The sequence below is a fragment of the Amblyomma maculatum genome, chromosome 4 (genome assembly GCF_055883805.1).
Source record: "Amblyomma maculatum isolate TAMU_Amacu chromosome 4, ASM5588380v1, whole genome shotgun sequence".
Lineage (NCBI taxonomy): Eukaryota > Metazoa > Arthropoda > Arachnida > Ixodida > Ixodidae > Amblyomma > Amblyomma maculatum.
The window spans coordinates 91003902-91025017 of record NC_139347.1 but is presented as its reverse complement, the minus strand read 5'-3'; the positions used below and the strand labels follow the sequence as shown (position 1 = coordinate 91025017).

The following is a 21116-nucleotide window of genomic DNA, read 5'->3' as shown; positions in this document are numbered from 1 at the left end:
TTACTTAGCCAGCTAAGTGTGCAGCAAAAGCCTTGATTGTGGTTGCAATAAACGATGCGCGATGCGATTGCTGCTGTTTGAAGGCCCCGCATCATTATCGATCGCAGTGATTACGTCAGAGCCGAGGCCACGTGACGCCTTGCCCCACGTGACCAACTGGGAGGCGTCGTTTCTTCACAGAAGTAAACTTGGGAGCAAGAGTCGGCTCAACGTATGTATTTGTTTCTTGTCGCCTCTCTTCAGGTTCATGGAATTGTCTAAGGGGCAACCGACCAACGTGTAGCATAACACGGACTATCAAAGATATTTGTATCGAACCGCGAGCGCCAGATTTAGATAGCACGAAGCCAAGTGACCTGTCAACAGGGGCTGCTGCAGCCGGTGGTGGTGTCGTGCAGCTGACAGGTTCAGCAATGTGTTGTGGGCTCTATTTTGGAGCCTGATTATGCCAAATTGGCTGTGAACGCAGTGGGACGGCGCTGACTGGATTGGACGTAGAGATTTCACGGTGTGAGTGGTGCATGGTGGCCCTCACTTGAGTCAGATTGATTAAATTCGGTGGCTGACTTCATCAGTTCCTTTGTTGAGCCGCCTGCTTGCGGTCGGTGACATCGCCCATACGCCACTTTGAGAGTCTGCATGCTCCATCTATATTTTTTTCTTTCGCAGAAATACTCAGTTTATGCACCCGGCGTTCTATGTATCGCTTCAAGAGCTCCAAGTATAAAAATGCCACACCTAAAGTCCCAAAGAAAGGCGAGGTGAGTTGCTTCACCAGTCGTGCCGCTGACTTTTGTCGCCTTGTGCATTTTGCCTACTGTAGTATTTTTTAATGTCTAGTTTTTAATGCCCGCCTGCTTAGCGGCTGTTCGACCTTTACGCGGTTCCGCTCCGGCTATGATGAGTGCCCGAAAATGGCTTTGTGTTATTTAATGGGCGCAGTAACATCGGCGTGCGCAACTTGCATTCATTCAGCCGAGTGAGTCACTGTTCTTGTCCCTGCGCTGCCGGTTTCGTTGCAAAGCTTTTGGATCACATTGGGTCTGGACATTGAGCCGCCGGTTTCGATTTGCGCACCGAATGCCTTGCGCCGCAAATGCGCTTTGCTCGGAAGGGGATGAGGCGCGTTCTTATCTGTCGTCTTCGAGTGGGCGACTTTGCTGACAAATATCAACTTTTCGATTTCAGGGTTGGGTCCTTGACATTTCTGTCGGCGCGCCGCAGTCGTTCGGAAACCACATAAAGGCAAGCGCTTTGCACAAAGTCTTCAGCGTTGATAACCGAGGTGGGTATAAGTCGTTTTTCACTTGTTTAGACACTTCTTTGATTTGTTAGCTGCATAGCGTTTCTGACTGCTCGTTTCGGATCGTTCTTTAGGCGGTGGCAGCCTAGGTGTCTTGCCGCTAGATGACACGGGGAAGAAGAGCAAGAACTGCCCTTTATTGCATGCACATTCCGGTACGTAAAATTTCGTTCGTTTACATGTACTTCGAAGCGTTTTTTTTTCGTTCATGCTTCAAAGAAAATTTGTTTAACTTACTTTTCTTTTACTTTCCAGAGTTCATAACAGATTTCGACTTTTGTCCCTATGACGACGGACTGCTGGCTACCTGCTCCCATGACGCCACCGTAAGCTGTTTGATGTTGATCTGCCTTCGCCTTTTTTCATTCGTGAGGCGTATATTTCGTTAATGTTTTGGATTTTTACATGATTTTGTAAAAGAAAAAATGACCTGTAGCCTATGAGTTTTTTCACTGCAGATCAAAATCTGGAGGATTCCCGACGGCGGGATTGTGCCCAATGTGCCACAAAACCCAGAAATCGTTCTTCACCCTGGCAAGTCTCGCCTTGAGAACTTGGCTTTTAACCCAGCTGTGGACTGTCTCCTGGCTGCGGCTACTGATAGCGCTGTGCAAATCTGGGACCTGGTCAGGCAATCTGAGCTTGGCAGTAAGTATTTGACGTAAAAAGAAAATGGCATACCATCAATGCAATTTATGCCACGATGTATGCATTAGCATTATAGTCTGCCTGCCGTTTGTGCTGTCTCCTGTACGCACCCTCAGCTGTTGGATGACATATCTGCACCTTTGAATTTGCTTTCACCATGGGTATAATTGCATTATGATGCTTCAGGTGTCTTGGCGGGTGGCATTGGATAAAGATGGGCGGAGGTCAGATGGAAATAATGGGAGGTTGGTGTTGTATCGTACAACACTTTGTTTTTGTCACAGTTGGGATGGGGGTGGCGAGTGGTTTTTTTCAGGTGGGATGATGACGGAAGATGGAGTCTTCTCCCACCAACGCAGGAAAATTTTTATCCCTTCTTTATAAGGCCTAATAGTGTATTGGAGGACTCAAGGCCACCAGCCTTCTTGCATTTTGATGTAAACAGAAATAATGTTCTCGTGTTGATCTCAACTATGTGTGACATTGCAGCCGGGTAAAAAATTAATGTTCCTTGGCCATTTTAGGTTTTTTTTTTGTCAAGTGCTAGTATTGATCAAGCATTCTGAAAAATTCTTGGCTCACCACACAGGAGTTCTCTGGCATGGCTGATGAAAGTTAAGTATGCTGGTATCTAATATAATCAGCTCTAGATAGCATATGCTCCAAGGCCATTAAAAATTAAAAATTCTTGCTTATATAATGTCGTGTCTTCTGAAAATTTTTTCACGAATAATCACCACGTTTTAGTTTTCACCGTGCAACTAGCTGAAAAACAGATTTCATAAAAGCATGAAAATTCGAAAAACATCCACTGAGTTTTTGAAACATGAACACCTTAAAGTGCTTGGCCTAAATAAAGTAAGTTGCATAATACAGTATTTAAGGGAGCGTAAACCCAATTACACAGTGAGCCCACAACAACATTCTGCTCATGCCATATAAACAACTATTGCCAAGGAAATTCATAAACAGTATCAAGTACTTGTGGCAGCTTGCTGTGCGCTATTCCATATTAAGTTATAATTTGTGAAGAGCAAGTAATTGGCTGCATCATGTCAACTGCTTCTAAAAATGACACTTGGAATGTCACGAGATATTATGCTTCGCTGCTTAGAGATGGTCTTCTATAACCAACAATTGAGACATAACTGGTTGAAGCCCTGCTTTTTGACTATAGGCCTTGTACATTTATTTGTGCAGACCTTCCATTCACTGTTTTTAAAAGGATTAGCAATACCATTTTTGTCACTTGCATAAATATGTTCATGGTACACAATGTGGCCTATGCTGGTAGCTAGTCGATGTCACCTTGCTGGGCCGAATAGGCCACATTTACTGTAATGAACACCTGTCAAGAGTATTTTTATGATGACGTTGCAGCTGACGCTTGAGAAATGCAAGCACGCTCAAGGTGCTTTCTTGTGAAACGTGGTCATCATGAAAACTGATCACAATTTGGAAGTGCAGGTCACTTTTCAGAAGAGAGTGCACAATATAATGTTGCCTTCAGTTGCCATTTGTCTTAATAGTTGCTATCCATTCTCTTTTGGTTGAAATTTCTTTTATTTCTTTGAACTTTTGTGTACTGCTGTGTTTCACTTTTTTTTTTTTTTTCCGGAATTTTATAATTGTTGCTCTTCTGTATAGCCTCCATTGTGCCGCATGCTTAATGCCATTGTGTTGTTTGTTGCCCAGTCAACCTGAAGCATGACGAGCTGATTCAGAGCCTGAGTTGGCGAGGTGATGGAAACCAGCTGGTGAGCTCTGGCAGGGACAAGAAGCTGCGAGTCTGGGATCCCAGAGCACCAAGCAATTTACTTGTGAGTACTCGCCAGTACTTGATTTACATTATAGCTCACGCCTTTTCAAAAAGCCGGAGGCAGCAGCTTGTTATATGCACCGCAAGTTTTCTGTGCCTTTGCCACACTAATGTAAAAGGATTAGTGTGATGTAGTGGCCTAAGGGCATCTGGGCTGTTCTTACAGAATTGTGCTGCTGTAGTGGAATGCTTAGAATTCTCAAGGTATTTAATTATCAGCCGCATTACATATCTCAATGCCATATCTCGATACAAGAAGCTCGACACACTCCTCAGAAAGGGATGCAAGCAGGCAGTAAGACTCCCACTCACAGTCTTCATGGGGCATTTTTTTCAAATTGGTGTACTCAGCACCACGTCAGAAGACCCACTGCGTGGCACACCAGCGGCTTCTCTCGACCATCGCAGGAAGATGTCTACTCAAAAGGTTCGGATACAACAGGAGAGCTTTGGTGCACCCAGTCCTAGCTATACCCTTAACACCTGAAATTACTGCTGCATCTTGGTAAGCCAGATCATCAAGAACATGCACCCTGAGTACCATTAAGCCAGGTGTAAGGAAAGATTCAAAAGGGTGAACAAACTGCATGGGAGCTATCTACTATTCATGCGTACAGATGCTGCGAGATGTTAAGGTAAACTGACCCACATCATAGTGGTGGTATATGGCTAAGGGACACTGAACACCATGGCTATAGTGTGAGCCACCAACACCCTTCAAACAGAGGAGGCAGTCATAGCGCTTGCTGTTAAAAACTATCAAAGAGCTTAATGCATAACAATTTGATTCCCAAGCTGCCTATCATTACGAAGCTGGGTTAATATCCTCCATAGCGAGACATCTTCTCACCAGTGACTGAGGACCTGTGCAACTCCGCCTGATCTAGACCTTAAGGCCTCAGTGGCAAGCGGGGAGCTCACAAGCTATAGTCCAAGCCTGCACATACCAAGAAGGCTGGGAAGGTTCAAAGACCTATTGCAGTACTACAGGTTCCCAAAGCTCGAGCTTTCATCACTGTAAAAAGGCCCAATGCAAGAGAAATCCTCGACCTTGCGTCATCTCCAAATTAACGAATTTCCACTACCCCACACAGTGTTGTAACACATGCCATTACTGCATTGCTTATACCTGTCCCTTTACCACATAACCTGGGAAATCCACAAGGAGCGACACAGGGCACTGAGGCCTGGAGGGAGGCCATCCCTCTCAGTGGCGCAGCAGCCGCCTTAAGGGTGTTTTCATGGCTAGTTTATAGCACTGTTGGGCCATCTTTGCCAAATTCCATTTTTCTAGAATAAGTATGCAACCTTTGCAAAAAGGATGAAATGCTCACTCAGGAAAAGTATCGTTCAGAAAAGACTGGTAATTTCCAAAATGTTTTGTACTATGTCACCTCATGAAGGTCTAGAGCACATAAATGTACAGTTATTTTGCCTAGTTGTGCTATATTTCAAAGGAATGTTACCATATAAAGAATGGCATTGGTTTCTTCATTACCACCATTTCCTTGAAACTTGTTTTCTTTGTTAAGAAAAAGATAAGAATAGACAGACTAAGTGCACACTTTCGTTCCTTGTAAAATTTTACTCCCGAAAACGCAGTACAGTACGAATATTGCCAAGTAATGGCAGAAGGATAGTTTTTCAAAGCGGACAGTTTACTGAAAAAACAAATTGAGAAAAATGGACTCGAAGATTGAAAACCAGCATACTTTGTCATGCTTCAGTGCTCAAGAAAACTCCCTCAGCAGCATATTTTAGTCCTTCGTCTTCACCTATACGCTGTCCAGCAGCAGTGACTTCAAGTTGCCGCTTTTTTCCGGTCCCTTTTGAGCTCTGGGGGGCTCTTGCTAGCACTCACACCACACAAAATTCGTTGTTCTTCTCTACGATCGTGGCAGTGTGTATGCCACAAGCAATGTTCGGCTAGTCTAAGGCCTGTTTCAGTTACCTTAGTTCTTTATTGAAAGTGTAGAACTGCTAGTGCTGCAGCTGTCTGTACAGTTATTCTGAGAGAAGTCTAACTTTGCTTCATCCGCTTGCTTTCGTGAAGTGGCTTCACTACCTAAGCTGTTGCATGCCGTGAACTTCGTAGCTGGCATTCTTCCAAAAAATATGTATGCTTGAAGAAACCAGAAAAACAAGATTACTGGATTCAGCGACAGATGCGATTAAACATGGTCTGCTAAAGTGAACCCTCACCGCAAAAAAAGTTTAAAACGTCATGTGCTACTCGTATGCCACTCGCATCTCAAGTTTCGGTGTTCTAGCCAATTGGGGCTTGCTGTTCTCCTATTTTCATGCTTGTTTATTGATTTCTCGTATGTCTCACTCCACTCAACTTTTGGAGATGGAAGCACACGTGATTGTTGGAAAACTGAAAGAATGATGCTTCCAGCAAGGGTACACTCTGCATGCTGTGCCAAATACGTACCCCAAGTGCGTGCTTTGAAAAAACGAGAATTCCAGTGTTTCTAGAGCACTCCTGCAAATAAGATTTTGCCGAGAGAGGTTTTTTATTGGTCCAGGAATTGGAAACAATAATGATAAAAACTAGACTCTTTATCCCAAATTGCGTTTTTTTTTTCACCGTGTCCTCCCTTAAAGAGCACAACAGAGTTTCTGCCTCCGCTTGCTCCTGTGCTGCTGTGTTCTAGAACAGACAAAAACCTTGATTAAACAGGTAACACTTATAGAGCTGCATTGATAAATGCTGCTGTCCCAGTGGCGCTTCTGATCCCTGATCCTTATTGGGTTCAGTGCCAATAGGACGCAGATTTACTCATTTTGTCTTAGCCCTTGTTGTGGGGTCAGCCTGCTACATTGCATGTGGTGCTGCATGTGTGTCTTGTTGCATAGGTTGGAACTAAATAAACTGTGCTGTGCAGATTAATATAGGAATCTATATTAGAATTTTGTGCTTTATCAGATGCCTTTATTTGTGCTTCTTTTTAGTTTGCATTCGAGTGTTTCCGGAGCACAATAGCTGTAGCAGCAGCTCCTAGAACAAGGCTGAAACTGTGGATGGCTCTTTTCGAACTGGCTTGATGCAGAGTGGGATTAGGTTTAATTGCAGTTCAGCTCGACCTGGATTGATTTAACTGGGACCGGAAGTGCCCGTTTGACAACGGTAGAATTTCTTGAAAATTGTCGCTCAGTTGTATCCTGCAGATTATTGGTTTCCTGTATAAGTCTTGTTCTTTCTTATGGATAACCTGAGTGCACAACTATTCTTTTCTGCTCCCTCAGCATGCACCTGGCCATGCCAACAACAGGGACTCCAGAGTGATCTGGTTGGGAAATACCGACTACATTTTGTCTACTGGCTTGGGCAGCGTGAGTGACCTTTTTTCATCATTGTCTGCAGCCTCCTATGAGTGTATTTTGCCGTGCTAGTAGACACCTCAAAAGAGTATTTGAAAAAATAAACTTGTCAGGAGTCCATGAGAGTTTCTGTGGGTATCTAGTTGAGTGCTGAACTTCGTACACCTGTTGACGTTGTCCCCTCTGTTAATATAATTTGAGCTCTAGAAGCAAGATAGTTCACTTGGTGTTTTTATCCAGGCAGAGGCAAAATGTGATTAAGGCCAAATCATAACCCGTTGTCGCATGCACTCCTGCTGTGGCTTTCCAGGATGTAAGTCTGTGTTGATACAGTGTGTCTCTCTCAAAAGTAACCATGAGGAGTATCATTTCAAAGTAGGTAGGCAGGGCAAAATGAAACTGAACATGCACATGATTTGATGCTTTGCGTTCTTAAAGTGTTGGTTTGGTTGATAGGGTTTGACATCTCAAAGTGACTCAGGTTATGAGGGATGCTGCAGTGGAGGCCTCCAGGAATTCGTCACCCCTGGTTCTTTAGCGTGCACTGACGTCCCAGAGTACATGGCCACCCTACTTTTTGCCTCCATTGAAAAGCGGCCGCTGTGGCTGGGGATCAAGCAAATGTCCTTGAGTTCACAGTCAAGTGCTGTGACCATTGAGCCACCGCGGCGAGGTCATACTTGAAGGTGGCAGCCAGAACTGGAAGTGACCGCAGTGCAGTCCCTAGTAATGTGGTGTGCGTGATTTCACTTCCTCGACAAATGCATTCCTTTGCAAAATATTGAATTGGGTCAAACACTTGCAATAATGTGAGTTCCCACTTTCCACAAGCAAGCAAATGTCGTTTTGTTAGATTTGCCTTCAGCTCCTTTCTTACCAATCACATCTGTAGTGTTGCCATTTCTTTTGTGCCTCAAATTATAGAACTGGGTTCTGAGATGTTCGTGCACTGCACCAGCTTTAGTGTGAAAGCATTGCTTTACAAGGTCTAACGGAACAACGGAATCAGTGATTCATTGCATCGCCAAAAGGGCTCGAGTTGGCTTCTCCATTAAGATGGGAGGTTAAGATCGGATGTCAGCCTTGCAGTACCCATGGGCCTCGAATTACACCCTGCCCCTTGGCCATGCCTATTTCATTGACTTCGATAGATTGCAATATGCTCGAACACATTATCTACACTAACATTACGGCTCATTTTGTACAGCTTGGTTAAAGGGGGATTTATATTCATTGCTCGTGGCAATTTGAGGTTGAGGCACTTGACTACTGAACCTTAGGATGCTGGTTCAGGTCCCAGCCGCGGTGGCCGCTTATCGATGGAGGTGAAAAGCAAGGCACCTGTGAACTGTCCGGTGTCGGCACATGTTAAAGAACCCCAGGTGGTAGGCATTTCCAAAGCCCTTTACTACGTCGTTCCTCATAGCCTGAGTTACTTTGAGGTATTAAACTTTACGTACCGAAGCGAACCAAACCTTAAACCTTTGCAATTTTCTTAGCATTGAGAAAGAAAATTGATGCTACTATTGAGGTAAATGTGTTTGAAAGCTTGAGTGTAAATGTCTTGATATTTGTGGCAAGCGCATGATGAGTGGCTCTGATATAACCTAGTGCTGATTGTTTAAGTTCATTTAGGACTTCTGATGTGCCATGATTAGCACTTAGGTCGGTTGATGTCTGATTTTATTGATAGACTTGGAAGTGGCAGCATTAAAGGCACCGTTGTCCAGAAAATCTGGCGTCAGCATTTTGAGCGAAAAGTTTTGGCCACGGCTCTAGCAGGTGGTAGCTGACTTGGCTGGACACTGATTGGGTTGTGCCATGTCACGCAGCACCATGACATCGCTGATTTGGCTGGAAATGCCAACTCTGGCTTCTCAATTATATAACAGGGTGGGAGAAATCCAATCCTCCAAGATCCTTGGGTTCTGAGACAGGTGGCTGGATCTAAGAACATGCAGCCTGTAAACTTTTAATTTTTTTTCTGGCAATAATAGATCCTGTCACATTTTTTTTTTATCCATTACCTTTTTACCAGTGATTTTCAATGTATAGGTACATTTAGTTGGGCATACGTAGTAAGTGTGCATATGTATCACTCACTGCATTGAGTATGCTATAAACAATGCGAACTTGATGCATATAATTGGCTGTCCCGCAGGGCTCTGGAAGTGTAGCGTGCACAGTGCCGCCATCTAGTGACAAGATATCAAAGCACAGGAGCACTCAGTTGAAAACACTTTGTTCTGTAATTACCGACAAGAGGAATATAGTAGAATTTCAATGATATGAATTCCACACAACCCCAAAAAATATTCGTATCATCCCGAATTCATATGACCCAAAACAAGCGAAGTTTAAATGGAAATGAAACAGATTATTCGGCTTAATTACTTTTGTCTAAAATTGTCAGTAATGCTGCTGGTTTACATTTTCCTGAGCTCGATGTCAACAATCAGCCCAGCCGATTACATCTGATTACAGTTGATTTGGATCAACTGTAGTCGTATCGTCTAGATTCTACTGTAGTAGTATTGCCAGACTTTTTATTCGAAGAAGAAAAAGTAGACATGCTGAAGAAAATGGAAACACATACAAAAAGCATGAAAAAATATATCGTTACGATGGTTACATAGCTTACAGCTAGGCTGATCAGCTTGAAAATCGCTAGTTGTCTAGAAAACGAGGCATATCGGTCGCTTATACCTTGTCGTAGGGGTGAGAGTGCAATTAAAATGGACACTACTATTTACAGCTAGCTATTGCGTTGGAGAAAGCAGCAGTGAGGTTTGTTCATTGCGAAGCGGGTGACCAGCGCACAAGGGGCATACACTGAGATTTGTACCGTGTTTGCGCCTGTAGGACAGGCAGAAATTCATACGGATATGCAGATTCACAACCTGCATTGTCACGGCATATGTAACGTCACTGCATATGCCCAACTAAAGGCGTTTGCTGGTAGATTGGCTGCTTGTGAAGCTGCTTCAAAACACACTGTTCTGGTTGCTATCACTGAAGTGTGTAAATGCCACTTCATTCCTATCCATCATGCAATGCTGCATTTCTCTCTTGTTCCACTGCTGCAGGCAAGGGAACGAGAGGTGTGCCTGCGGGATGTTCGTAGGTTTGACCTTCCTTGCACCAACTGGTCTGGTGACAGTGCGATGGGGTGAGTGACCACATCGTCATTCAAATAAGCTCTTCTGCATCTCTGGAGGATATAGACTAAAAAGGCACCATTGTCTCAATTTGAGACAATGCACAAGCTTTACTGCCAGGTGTGCAATACTAGGGGTGGTTCAAGAACTGATCAGCCCACACACCCATAGTGCTACGCTGATATGCTTGCAATAAATGTCATTTTTGATGACAAATTATCTAGTCCTTAGGATACTCTGTGCAGGTATTTTTTTATATATGCCTTTTTTACTGGCCGTGCTTGCCTTTAATTGTGCTGGCTTATCCGAACAAGTTTTGTTTTGGCCGGCTTCTAACGGCACAGCTTTACAGGTCTCAGTCGACTAGTACTAGTGTGCAACAACCAGTGCCATCTAGGGAGTGTGCATGTGTTTGTCTTTGGTTGAGATTGCATTGCTTGAGCTCACACTTACAGAGCACTGGGCTTTCTTCCTTTCTAGTGTGTACATTCCCCTGTATGACCCTGACACCAACATGCTCTTCCTGGCTGCTAAGGTACCTACCTGCCCCTCACTCATTAATCCCGCCCTACTAGGCCACTTACTGGCTTTCATTTTTTTTTTTTTTTGTCATTGGGTATTAATATGTTGGCTTCCAGCAATTTTGTATATGCTCTTGCAGGGTGACGTTACTGTCAACTTTTGGGAGGTGACCTTCAAGGAGCCCTTCTTGAGTGAAGGTGAGCAATAGCTCTCACTGTGTGTCTTGCGATTAACTGGTAGTTAAAGGTGCACTCAGAGCAAGTAGAAGTTGTATTGGTAGGATAGTGCACTCTCATCTCAAAAGAGGCCTTTGTCATGGAAAACAGAGCTTTTCGATTTTAGAAGGAAAATGAGTGCCATTTTTGTAAGCGCATCTTAGCGGCTGTGTGACACCACCACTCGCTGAGAAGTGATGGCAACTGGTCCTCGTCGGCGTGGACGACAAGTTTGAAATGGCTGACAGGAAGTTTTTTTATTCCAATTTTCTCATTTACAAATTAGTCTTTTGCTGTCAGACAATCGGCATACCTAGAAAGAACCAGAGAAGAAATTTTTACTGAGAACAATGATTGCTATCTCTTGAATTGTGTGGAACGTTGAATGCTCGTGTAAATGGGAAATGAGCAAAACTGTGTGGGTGCATTTATTTTATCTTGATGCTTGCATTGTTTTGTTTGTTCACTTGATTTAATTTAAACTAGCCAGGTGTGTGTCTTTCCCATTGCCTCTCATGGCAGTTTTTGTATTCAAGGCAACAAACCACACATTCTTGTTATCTTAGTATTGCATCTTTGAACCCGTAGGTCTTAGTGTTCAATATTTTTAAAGGGTGAATGCTTGTTCCAAATTCTGTGTCACCATTGTAGCACTCTGTGAAATAGCTACGCACCTTTTGCAGCTTTATCATGGGATAACTTCCAAAGTTTGGTATGAGAGGCAACAGTCAAGCCCCTAGCATAATTTGATAACCAGAGATTCTACATCCTACTCTGGATTTGTGTCGTCCTCAGAGGAACCTGTGACGGTGTAGGATGCGATAATTAGTGCTCGTCTAATGTCGATGGAAGCAACAGTAGTTAGCATTCACTGTGCAGCGTCCAAGTACATGGGCGAGGTGCAAATGAAGGGGGTGGGCCTGGTGCCCAAGCGGGCTCTGAAGGTCATGGAAGGGGAAGTCAACCGTGTGCTCATCCTGGGCCAGGAGTGCATCGTGCCCGTGCCCTACCAGGTGCCCCGCAAGGTAAGGCTCTCTTCATTTTCATAATGCCTCTTTTTGTTTTTTCGTCACCGACAAAAGAAAACTGCTCCCATGCTGATACTTCACTTTCGTGCTTGATTTGAGGGTACTGAGAAAATTTAATGAAATCTCTATTCTTGCCGGCTGTGCCTTGAGTGCACAAAGTCCATTGTGCGCACCAGTTCCCAGAGGGCTCTATCAAGACCCAGGACATCTGATGTGATGCTGGTGCTTTTTTGTGCTGTGTAATTCAGCCAATTAGTGCGACGCAGTAGTGCAACTTTGGCTCCGCGTGAATTAGTTTTATGCATTTGATGTCAATAGATTCACTTAACTCTTTTTATTTGTCTTGTACAACTGTGTTGCCAGCTTTAAAATCCATCTTGTCAAACTGTTCCCAGCATATCGTGACAACAGCAATAATGTATTATGTATTGATTTTACTGGTATTATAACTATTACATTCTTAAGCCAACTTCGCTGGCATTTTTTAGTACTAGTAACCTTCTATGCTTGCTGTCTTCGCTAGGCCTTTGATCGCAGGTTCGTCATTTCATATCGGCCTTGCTTTTTGTGCGTGCGTGCGTGCGTGCGTGCGTGCGTGTGTGTGACCAGCTACAGTGTCCGACACAATGAGACACTTGTGTTGCGTAGCCGCATAGCAGATTCACAGTCTGATGCTATGCTCGAAGCCTGGGCAGTACTTTCAGATGTCCTTTTTTAGCTGTACGCATCCAAATTCCGGTTCTCCGTTGCGTCAGAGACAGGTTAAAAGTTCAATTTTTTTTTCCATGCATATCTGTGATATCAACATTTCGCATGGCGGCAGCAATGGCATCGAGGTTTACACCACTTCGCAAATATTCCAGGAATGTGAGCAAGCAGCAGACAACCACCCAAGCTCGGTAGTGTCTACATTTATGAAAACATGAGCAAGTTTGTCAAAAATACAGAACTCTGGAATTTAAAAAAGAAAAAAATGTGCTTCTCGTTTGGGCTTGCTATGTCACATTGTAAGAGGAGTTCAATTTTAAAAACAAGATATCAAATACGTGGACATCTGTGTGTGCTTCCAAGTGGGATACTACCTGAATAGGTATTCATCGTTTTTGTTATGAACTGTTTACTTTTAGTGAGGTTTGACTTTGTATTCTTGCATAACGATGTTGTTACTAGGAGATGCAGATGGTTTTTTGCTTGGCAAAGTGCTTTTCCCAGCTTGCTGCCATAGCGATTCTTCTTCGGCTGTGAAAAATGAGCCATTCTGCAATACTCTGTATTTCTGATGCATATTATTTTTTTCTTACAAGTAGCGGTGTGATTTGTATACATGCTTTTCTTTTCTATAATTGGTGTCTTTTCTGGAAAATTCCATGCATCATACCTATACCCAGTTCGATTTCAACACTAATGTCTGAGGGTGAAGCTCCTGAGTAAAGGAAGGGAAAATATATAGGAAGTGTTGTGTGTGCAATTTTTTGTTTTCTGCTTTGAAAAATGTTGTAAAGCAATGACTCAGGCTGGAGATCGTTTGTGTCATCATAGGATTATATACCCCTTCATGGATCACTGCCTTGTCGTGGCGGAGGGGCTTGCGAAACTCGATGAAGTCGTGAGCTCTGCTGTGTAGGGCCACCCAAGATAGACAGGTCACGGCAGAGAGTTCTGACAAAATGTGATTCACTGGAGAAGGTAATGGCAACCCACTCCAGTATTTCCTGCCAAGAAAACCCTATGGCCAGTCACAATACCATTATCGATATGGCGCCGGAAGATGAGCCCCCCAGGTTGGAAGGCGTCCCACATGTTACTGGGGATGAACAAAGGGCGATTCCTAGTAGCTCCAGGACGAATGAAGCGGCTGGGCTAAAGCCAAAAGGACGCTCAGTTGTGGATGTGTCGGGAAGCGACCGGAAAGTCCGATGTCGCAAGGAGATATATCACATAGCAACATGGAATGCAAGATCTATGACGCAAGGTAAACTGGATATCGTCAAGCGAGAAATGGACAGATTGAACATTGATATCTTGGGTATCAGCGAGCTCAAGTGGACCGGAATGGGAGAATTTAACTCCGGCGACCATTATGTCTTTTATTGTGGGCACGAATCCAAGAGAAGGAATGGGGTCGCTCTCATAGTAAACAGAAGAATGGGCAAAGCAGTGCTAGGGTACAACCCCACAAACGACCGAATGATTTCACTTCGGATCCAAGGTCACCCTTTCAACATAACAGTTATCCAAGTCTATGCACCGACCACTGCTGCTGAAGAAGCTGACGTTGAGAGATTTTATGCGGACCTACAATGCCTTTTAGACCGCACCCCATCATCAGACGTCGTTTTTCTCATAGGAGACTGGAATGCTAAGGTCGGGAGTGAAGAAATATCCGGAATTACAGGCAAGTTCGGTCTTGGTGAGCCAAATGAAGCTAGGCAGAGGCTAGTAGAGTTCTGTCAAGAAAACAACCTGACCATAGCGAATACTCATTTTCAACAGGACAAGAGGCGCCTGTACACATGGATTTCACCGGACGGTCTGTACAGGAATCAGATCGATTATATTATTTGCCGGCAGAGATGGAGAAGCGCTATACAAGCAGTAAAAACAAGGCCTGGGGCCGATTGTGGCACCGATCATCAGCTTCTTGTTGCCAAAATTAAGCTTCGATTGAGGAAAACGCAGAAAACTAGAAGGCCTTTCAGGTATTATCTGGATCAGATTCCATTAGAATATGCTGTGGATGTGAGCAATCGATTTCAAGAATTAGATCTAGAAGACAAAGAGCCCGAAGAGATGTGGACTGATGTTCGTGATATAATACAAGAAGTTGCTACTAAGGTAGTTCCAAAGCAAAAGAAATGCAAAAAAGCAAACTGGTTATCTGAAGAGGCTTTGCAAATAGCTGAGGAAAGGAGGATGGCAAAAGGTATGGGGGAAAGAGAAAGATACAAGGTTCTCAATGCAGATTTTCAGAAAATAGCAAGGAGAGATAAGAATGCCTTCTTGAACATACAGTGTCAAGCAGTTGAGGACAACAGCCAATTAAGGAACACAAGAGCTCTGTATAAGACAATCAAAGATATCAAAGGAAGCTTCTGTGCTAAGCTGGGCGTGATAAAGGACAAACGAGGCAAGGACCTCACTGAAGCCTCAGAGATAAAGAAGAGGTGGCAGGAACACACAGAAGAACTGTACAAGAAGGACCCGAATGTGCAAACCCAACATAGGACGGTTGTGATTACTGATCTCGAGCCGGGCATCCTGAAGAGTGAAGTTGAATGGGCCTTAGCCAGCCTTGCTAAGAACAAAGCTAGCGGAATTGATGGTATTCCAGCTGAGTTGCTTCAAAACCTCAACCACGACGCTGTTAACACACTGCATACATTATGTCAAAAGATTTGGACAACCCTGCAGTGGCCACAGGATTGGAGGAGGTCAGTTTACATCCCCATTCCAAAGAAAGGCAGTGCCAAAGATTGTTCCAACTACCGCACGATCGCGCTTATTTCGCATGCTAGCAAGGTGATGTTAAAAATCCTGCAAGGTAGGCTGCAGCAGTATGTGGATCGGGAGGTTCCGGACGTGCAAGCTGGGTTTCGCAAGGGCAGAGGAACTAGAGACCAAATTGCCAACCTTCGCTGGATCATGGAAAAAGCAAGAGTTCCAGAAACCCATTTACTTCTGCTTTATTGATTATGCGAAAGCGTTTGACTGCGTAGATCACAGCAGATTGTGGCAAGCTCTCCAAGAGATGGGAGTTCCAATTCACCTCATCTGTCTCCTCAGGAACCTTTATGGAGGGCAAGAGGCCACAGTCAGAACTGGGCATGGTCTTACTGATTGGTTTCCGATTGAGAAAGGGGTGAGGCAAGGCTGCATACTGTCGCCCTGCCTATTTAACCTATATGCAGAGTGCATCATGAGGAAGGCCGGTCTGGACGAGTCTTCAGCTGGAGTGAAGATCGCTGGAAAACGCATCAACAACCTTAGATATGCGGATGATACCACTTTAATGGCAGAAAGTGAAGTGGATCTCAAGAGACTTCTGATGCGCGTACAAGAAGAGAGTGAGAAGTTTGGGCTTAAACTGAACATTAAAAAGACGAAGATCATGGCGTCTTGCCCTATCAAGTCCTGGAGCATCAATGGACAAGAAGTGGAAGCTGTGACAGATTTTCTGTTCTTGGGCGCCAAGATTACCTCGGAAGGAGACTGCAGCCATGAAATTAGGAGACGCCTGCTTCTGGGAAAGAGAGCAATGGTTAGCCTTGACCGCCTAGTAAAGAGCAGAGACATTAGTCTGCCAACCAAGATCCGTATAACCCGTGCTATGGTCTTTCCAGTTGTGATGTATGGATGCGAGAGTTGGACTGTGAAAAAGGCTGACCGCCGAAGAATTGACGCGTTTGAATTGTGGTGCTGGCGAAGACTCTTAAGAGTTCCTTGGACTGCCAGAAGATCTAATCAGTCGATATTGTCGACCATAAACCCTGACTGCTCATTGGAGGGTCAAATTCTAAAGTTAAAGCTCAGCTACTTTGGTCATCTGATGAGAAGAGAGGAGTCGCTGGAGAAAGATTTGGTGTTGGGAAAGGTTGAGGGTCGCCGGAGAAGGGGTAGGCAGCGAACGCGATGGTTAGATGGCATTCTCGAGGCATTGCAGATGAAGCTATGTGATGTTAAGAAGATAGTGAGAGACCGGAAAGCGTGGCGTGACATGGTCCATAGGGTCACGAAGAGTCGGACACGACTGAACGCCTGAACTGAGGATTATATAAAATCTTTGTCATATTTGTTTTCATAAATCTGCTTGTGTATTTGTAGCATGATATACGGTAGTTTTTGCCCTCATTTTGGCTGGTAACGTTTAATGTTGACTTACGATTCTTTTTGCAAAATGTGACATTGTAGGCTTGTTACATTACCTTTTACTAAGCACAACCTAATGAAGCTTGGAATTTAATATTTTTTTTTTCAGACATACAGAGACTTCCATGCAGATGTCTTTCCGGACACTCAGGCACCATCCCCAGCTGTAAATGTACCTGACTGGTTGGACAAAAAACCTGTCAAGGTAATTTGTGTTTGTGCCTGTCATACTGGGGCAGGCACTGTTTCCTGGCTTACTCCCAATTATTTTGTGTGTATCAAGTGTATGGTTGTTAATGTTAATCTTTGTGCATCTAAGCAGAACTCTCGTGTCTGCTTGCAAGCCTAACTTTTACCCTAGTTGCCAGCATGCTTGCATTTTGGTAATGTTGTTTGTGAAGCATTAGGCTAGAATTGTGTTGTAGATCTTAAGTTGGCATAATATTTAGTTTTTGATGCAGTGTTACAACTTCAGTTAACTGGTTCACTTTTGCTAATACCTCATCATCGTATTTGCCTTCTTTTCTTGTAAGCTTAGTATGTTATATTTGAGGTATCTTTGCTCTTATGAGTTTAGTGCATATATAAACTGATGACTTGCATTGTTCAAGAAGCATGAACACAATTTTAGCTTGTTAGTGACTACTTGATTGATTGCACCTGTTATGCGCCTTGCCACGATGACTCAGTGGTTAGGTCGCTCGACTGTTGATTCTGAGGATGCATGTTCGATCCCAACCATGGCAGCTATGTTTAAAGGCAGGCGGAACGCAGGGCCCATGTGATGTCAGGAGCACATTGAAGAACTGTAGTAAAATTTCCGAAGTCCTCCACTACGGTGTTCCTCGTAGGCGATGTTGCTTTGGGACTTTTTTAAAACCCTATCTATGAGCTAAACCAAACTAAACCGCCTGTTGCAATCGGTTACAATGAAACAGTTGGTTGAGAAGGGCTGCCTTTATTGTGTTCTCACTATTATGGCTGCCTTTCATTTTATTGAATCTAGTAAGTTGGTGAAAGATGAACACAAATCAACAATATGAAAAGAAATAGCTTGCTTATGACTTGGACTTGATTTCCTTGGCAGCGGGCATAACTTCACTGGGAGCATGTTGAGTAGGTAGTGTGTGCCAATTGTGGATTTGAATGAGTCTTTCCAGCCAACAAGGCTGGCTCACAACCTAGCACGGAGCTGACCTTGTTTCATTCATATGATGCGTGCTGTTCTGTTCACCTTGACGAGTGGCGATTGCATATGCAGATGCCCGTAAGCGCATACAAAGGGAAATCAGTTTCGCTTGAGTAGAGCGGCTGATCAGTCTGTTAATGCTTCACTGCACACTCTGCACCGTCTCGGGCAGAGGCTTTGAGAAGCCATTAGACACTGTGGCTTTCAAAGCGTAAGGTGCTGCCTTTCTTTTCTTGGATATCACGATACCATGGTTGTGCGCTTGGAGCTGTAAAATTTTGTCAACCTTTCTCCGTGCTTTGGACAAGGCTGTCATCTTTACATTGCAAGTATATTGCTTTGCTGAGGGGAAATCGTTGCCAATCTTATGGACTACTTTAAATTCAGTTTTGTATTTAGTGTTAAGTCCATTCCTGTTAGTTTATTAGTTTTAAACATTGCTAAGTTAGTGACCTTTAATTTGATATTATAAATGCCACTTAAGGAGAAAAGTAAATATGGGACATTATTATAACTTAAGATTATGCTAGGGGAAAGCCATTTTTTGCAAGCAGCTTGTCTGTAGTCACTTCCTTTCATAGTGTTGATGTGATTGATCTTTGCATCTTCCTCTCCCAAACATGGCTTGAAACAGAACTGTAGCTGCAGTCACTTTGCATTGCACTGAATTCAAATGAGTGTTGACTAGTTAAATCAATTTTCTCTCTGTATTTGTGGTTAAGGAAACCTGTAGCGTTTGTTGCTGCATCGAAGTGGTCTTGGAGTTTGTCACAGCATATATCTATTTTTGTGTCTGACTCATGGAGCTTTGCTCGTAAAGGCTATGAGGTATCTTCTACACACACTGCTACGCATGTTATGCAGTGCAAAGATTTTGTCTTGTAGTCATTGGTCTAGGTTTACTGGAAGGTTAGCTAGTTAACTCTGATTTTCATCCTAACAGTTTTTATTTGTTTCATTCTGTTGTGCGGTGCTTGATTCTATTATACAGTGCTGTGTAAGGGAAGTGGCTGCTGATGTACTAGGTAGCTTAGTGCCCATAGGAAATCATTATAAACAAAAGTTTCCAAAGCAGTTCTCTAATTTCACAGTGGGCCTAGTGTCTTCTCTTGGTGAAGAGCAACTGTGAACACCCTAGAACGGATTGTGGAACACGAAATGTTGTTTCAAAGGAAGAGTATTTTTAAAGCGCCATGAAATGCATGTCGGAGTGTGGCCGATATACCAAAGAAAGACATACAGAAATATTTTCCTCCTTTTGCACAACCACTCTTTAAGTTAGCAAGTGTTTTCAGGCAGAGAGCGGCAAAGTATGCAAGGAAATTTCTAAAGGAATATATTGTCAAGAGGCTCCGATAAATGTTTTGCGAGGCTGTATACATGTCCAGTGGATGGTGAACCTTATGGGCGTTTGGCAAAGCGCGCCAGTTTTTCGTGCAGTCAGACAAGATATTGCATGTGCTAAATTTGCCTTCTAATACTGCAGCTCAAGTTATACCCTAGACAACATTGAATTTAAGAATCGGTTCTCCAGCGCATGGGAAAAGGATGGAAGAGAAGCGCACAATATAGCAGACGACTGCACAGATGATATCCAGCTCTGGCATCTGTGAGCGCTGCCATGTTTATAAAGGTGATATTGGTCATCTGCTTCTGTGCGCGGTTCATTCACAATATGTTGCTCTGTGTCAGTACTGTTTTCAATGTGAACCTTTGTGCTGTTTGAACGACAGTGTTTGCGACATAACAGCACATGTGAAACTGTGTCGGACTAGGGAAGTTTTGCGATTCGGAGAAGCACCCAGTTGACACTGAGCCTTTTGTAGACATGCCTGGCTTCACAAATAGATTAATCGGAATGGTTTCTAAATAGATTGTTTTTAAAATTTCGCTGCTTACATTATCACACTCTTCCTCAAAACACTTGCTAACTGTTAACGAACAACTGCTTGCGTGAGATTAATCGGAATGGTTTCTAAATAGATTGTTTTTAAAATTTCGCTGCTTACATTATCACACTCTTCCTCAAAACACTTGCTAACTGTTAACGAACAACTGCTTGCGTGAGATTAATCGGAATGGTTTCTAAATAGATTGTTTTTAAAATTTCGCTGCTTACATTATCACACTCTTCCTCAAAACACTTGCTAACTGTTAACGAACAACTGCTTGCGTGGGTACCGTGTGAAAGGAGAAAAATATTTTGCTAAGTTTTGCTTACATGTGTTTCTGAGGATAGCGCTGTCGACTCGTACCCGCATACATTTCGCCTCATATTAAAGATACTCAGTCCTTGAAATGATGCTTCATACTTTCACAATCTGTTCTAAAATGCTCATGGTTGCTCTGCATGGCACCCCTCGTTTTGCTGCCATGAAAATGTGGCCATCGCGGCTGAGATTCGATCCTACGTCCTTGAGTGCAGCATTCAAGCGACCTAATCACTGAGCCACTGTGACAGGGCTGGTATCCTCTGTAGGTAGTATTCAGATTATGGAACCCTTTTTCATTTATTTTTTCTTTCTGGGTACATTTTTGATGCTGTTACAAACCCTGCCCTTGTGGGCACTTGAGTAAGATGTCTCGCTGCTTGTGTGCAGCCTATTCCTAAAGTAAGCTTGGACCCTGCGAAGCGGCCCAAGGAAGGCCTGGTACGAACGGGACACAGGCTGGGATCGGGTCCTTCCACACCTCTGCCTGCGGCTGCTGTGGAGAGGGACATCAGCCTTGTGCCGGCTGACTACTCCAGTGAAGATTTCGGAGACGAGAAAGCTCGCCAGATTCTTCCAGAGAAGGTAGCCTGTGTTTTTATCAGGTGCTCTTGCGTTTGTAATACACATACAGTAAACTTTTGTCAGTGCAGCATTTGAGGGAGTAGAAAAAATGTTCGAATTAACTGAAAGTTTGAATTATCGAATGGGCCTGAAAAAACTACCGAAAACCATTTGCATCACTGTAATAACGAACAGCTGTATGGTGGTTGCGTTGCCTGCACTTAAAATGAAACCCATGTGAACACAACGGTGTTTCCCAGTTTTGTCAAG

General features: G+C 43.7%; 1 protein-coding gene across 2 annotated transcripts in view; it reads left to right on the top strand.

Annotated features, from left to right (window-relative positions):
* The first annotated feature begins 76 nt into the window (after positions 1-76).
* pod1 (coronin) overlaps positions 77-21116 on the top strand; it is a 46849-nt gene continuing 25809 nt past the window's right edge. Inside the window, exons 1-14 of one of the 2 annotated variants that reach the window (XM_084602168.1) lie at positions 77-211; positions 670-761; positions 1189-1285; positions 1378-1458; positions 1559-1629; positions 1762-1951; positions 3647-3771; positions 7020-7106; positions 10181-10263; positions 10733-10787; positions 10914-10971; positions 11869-12014; positions 16993-17088; positions 20673-20867. In XM_084602168.1, coding sequence (XP_084458294.1) covers positions 699-761; positions 1189-1285; positions 1378-1458; positions 1559-1629; positions 1762-1951; positions 3647-3771; positions 7020-7106; positions 10181-10263; positions 10733-10787; positions 10914-10971; positions 11869-12014; positions 16993-17088; positions 20673-20867 — 1347 coding nt within the window. In that variant the 5' untranslated portion in view covers positions 77-211; positions 670-698. Of the gene's footprint in view, positions 212-232; positions 511-669; positions 762-1188; positions 1286-1377; positions 1459-1558; positions 1630-1761; positions 1952-3646; positions 3772-7019; positions 7107-10180; positions 10264-10732; positions 10788-10913; positions 10972-11868; positions 12015-16992; positions 17089-20672; positions 20868-21116 lie in introns of those variants that run through there. The other variant, XM_084602169.1, reaches the window with a different exon arrangement.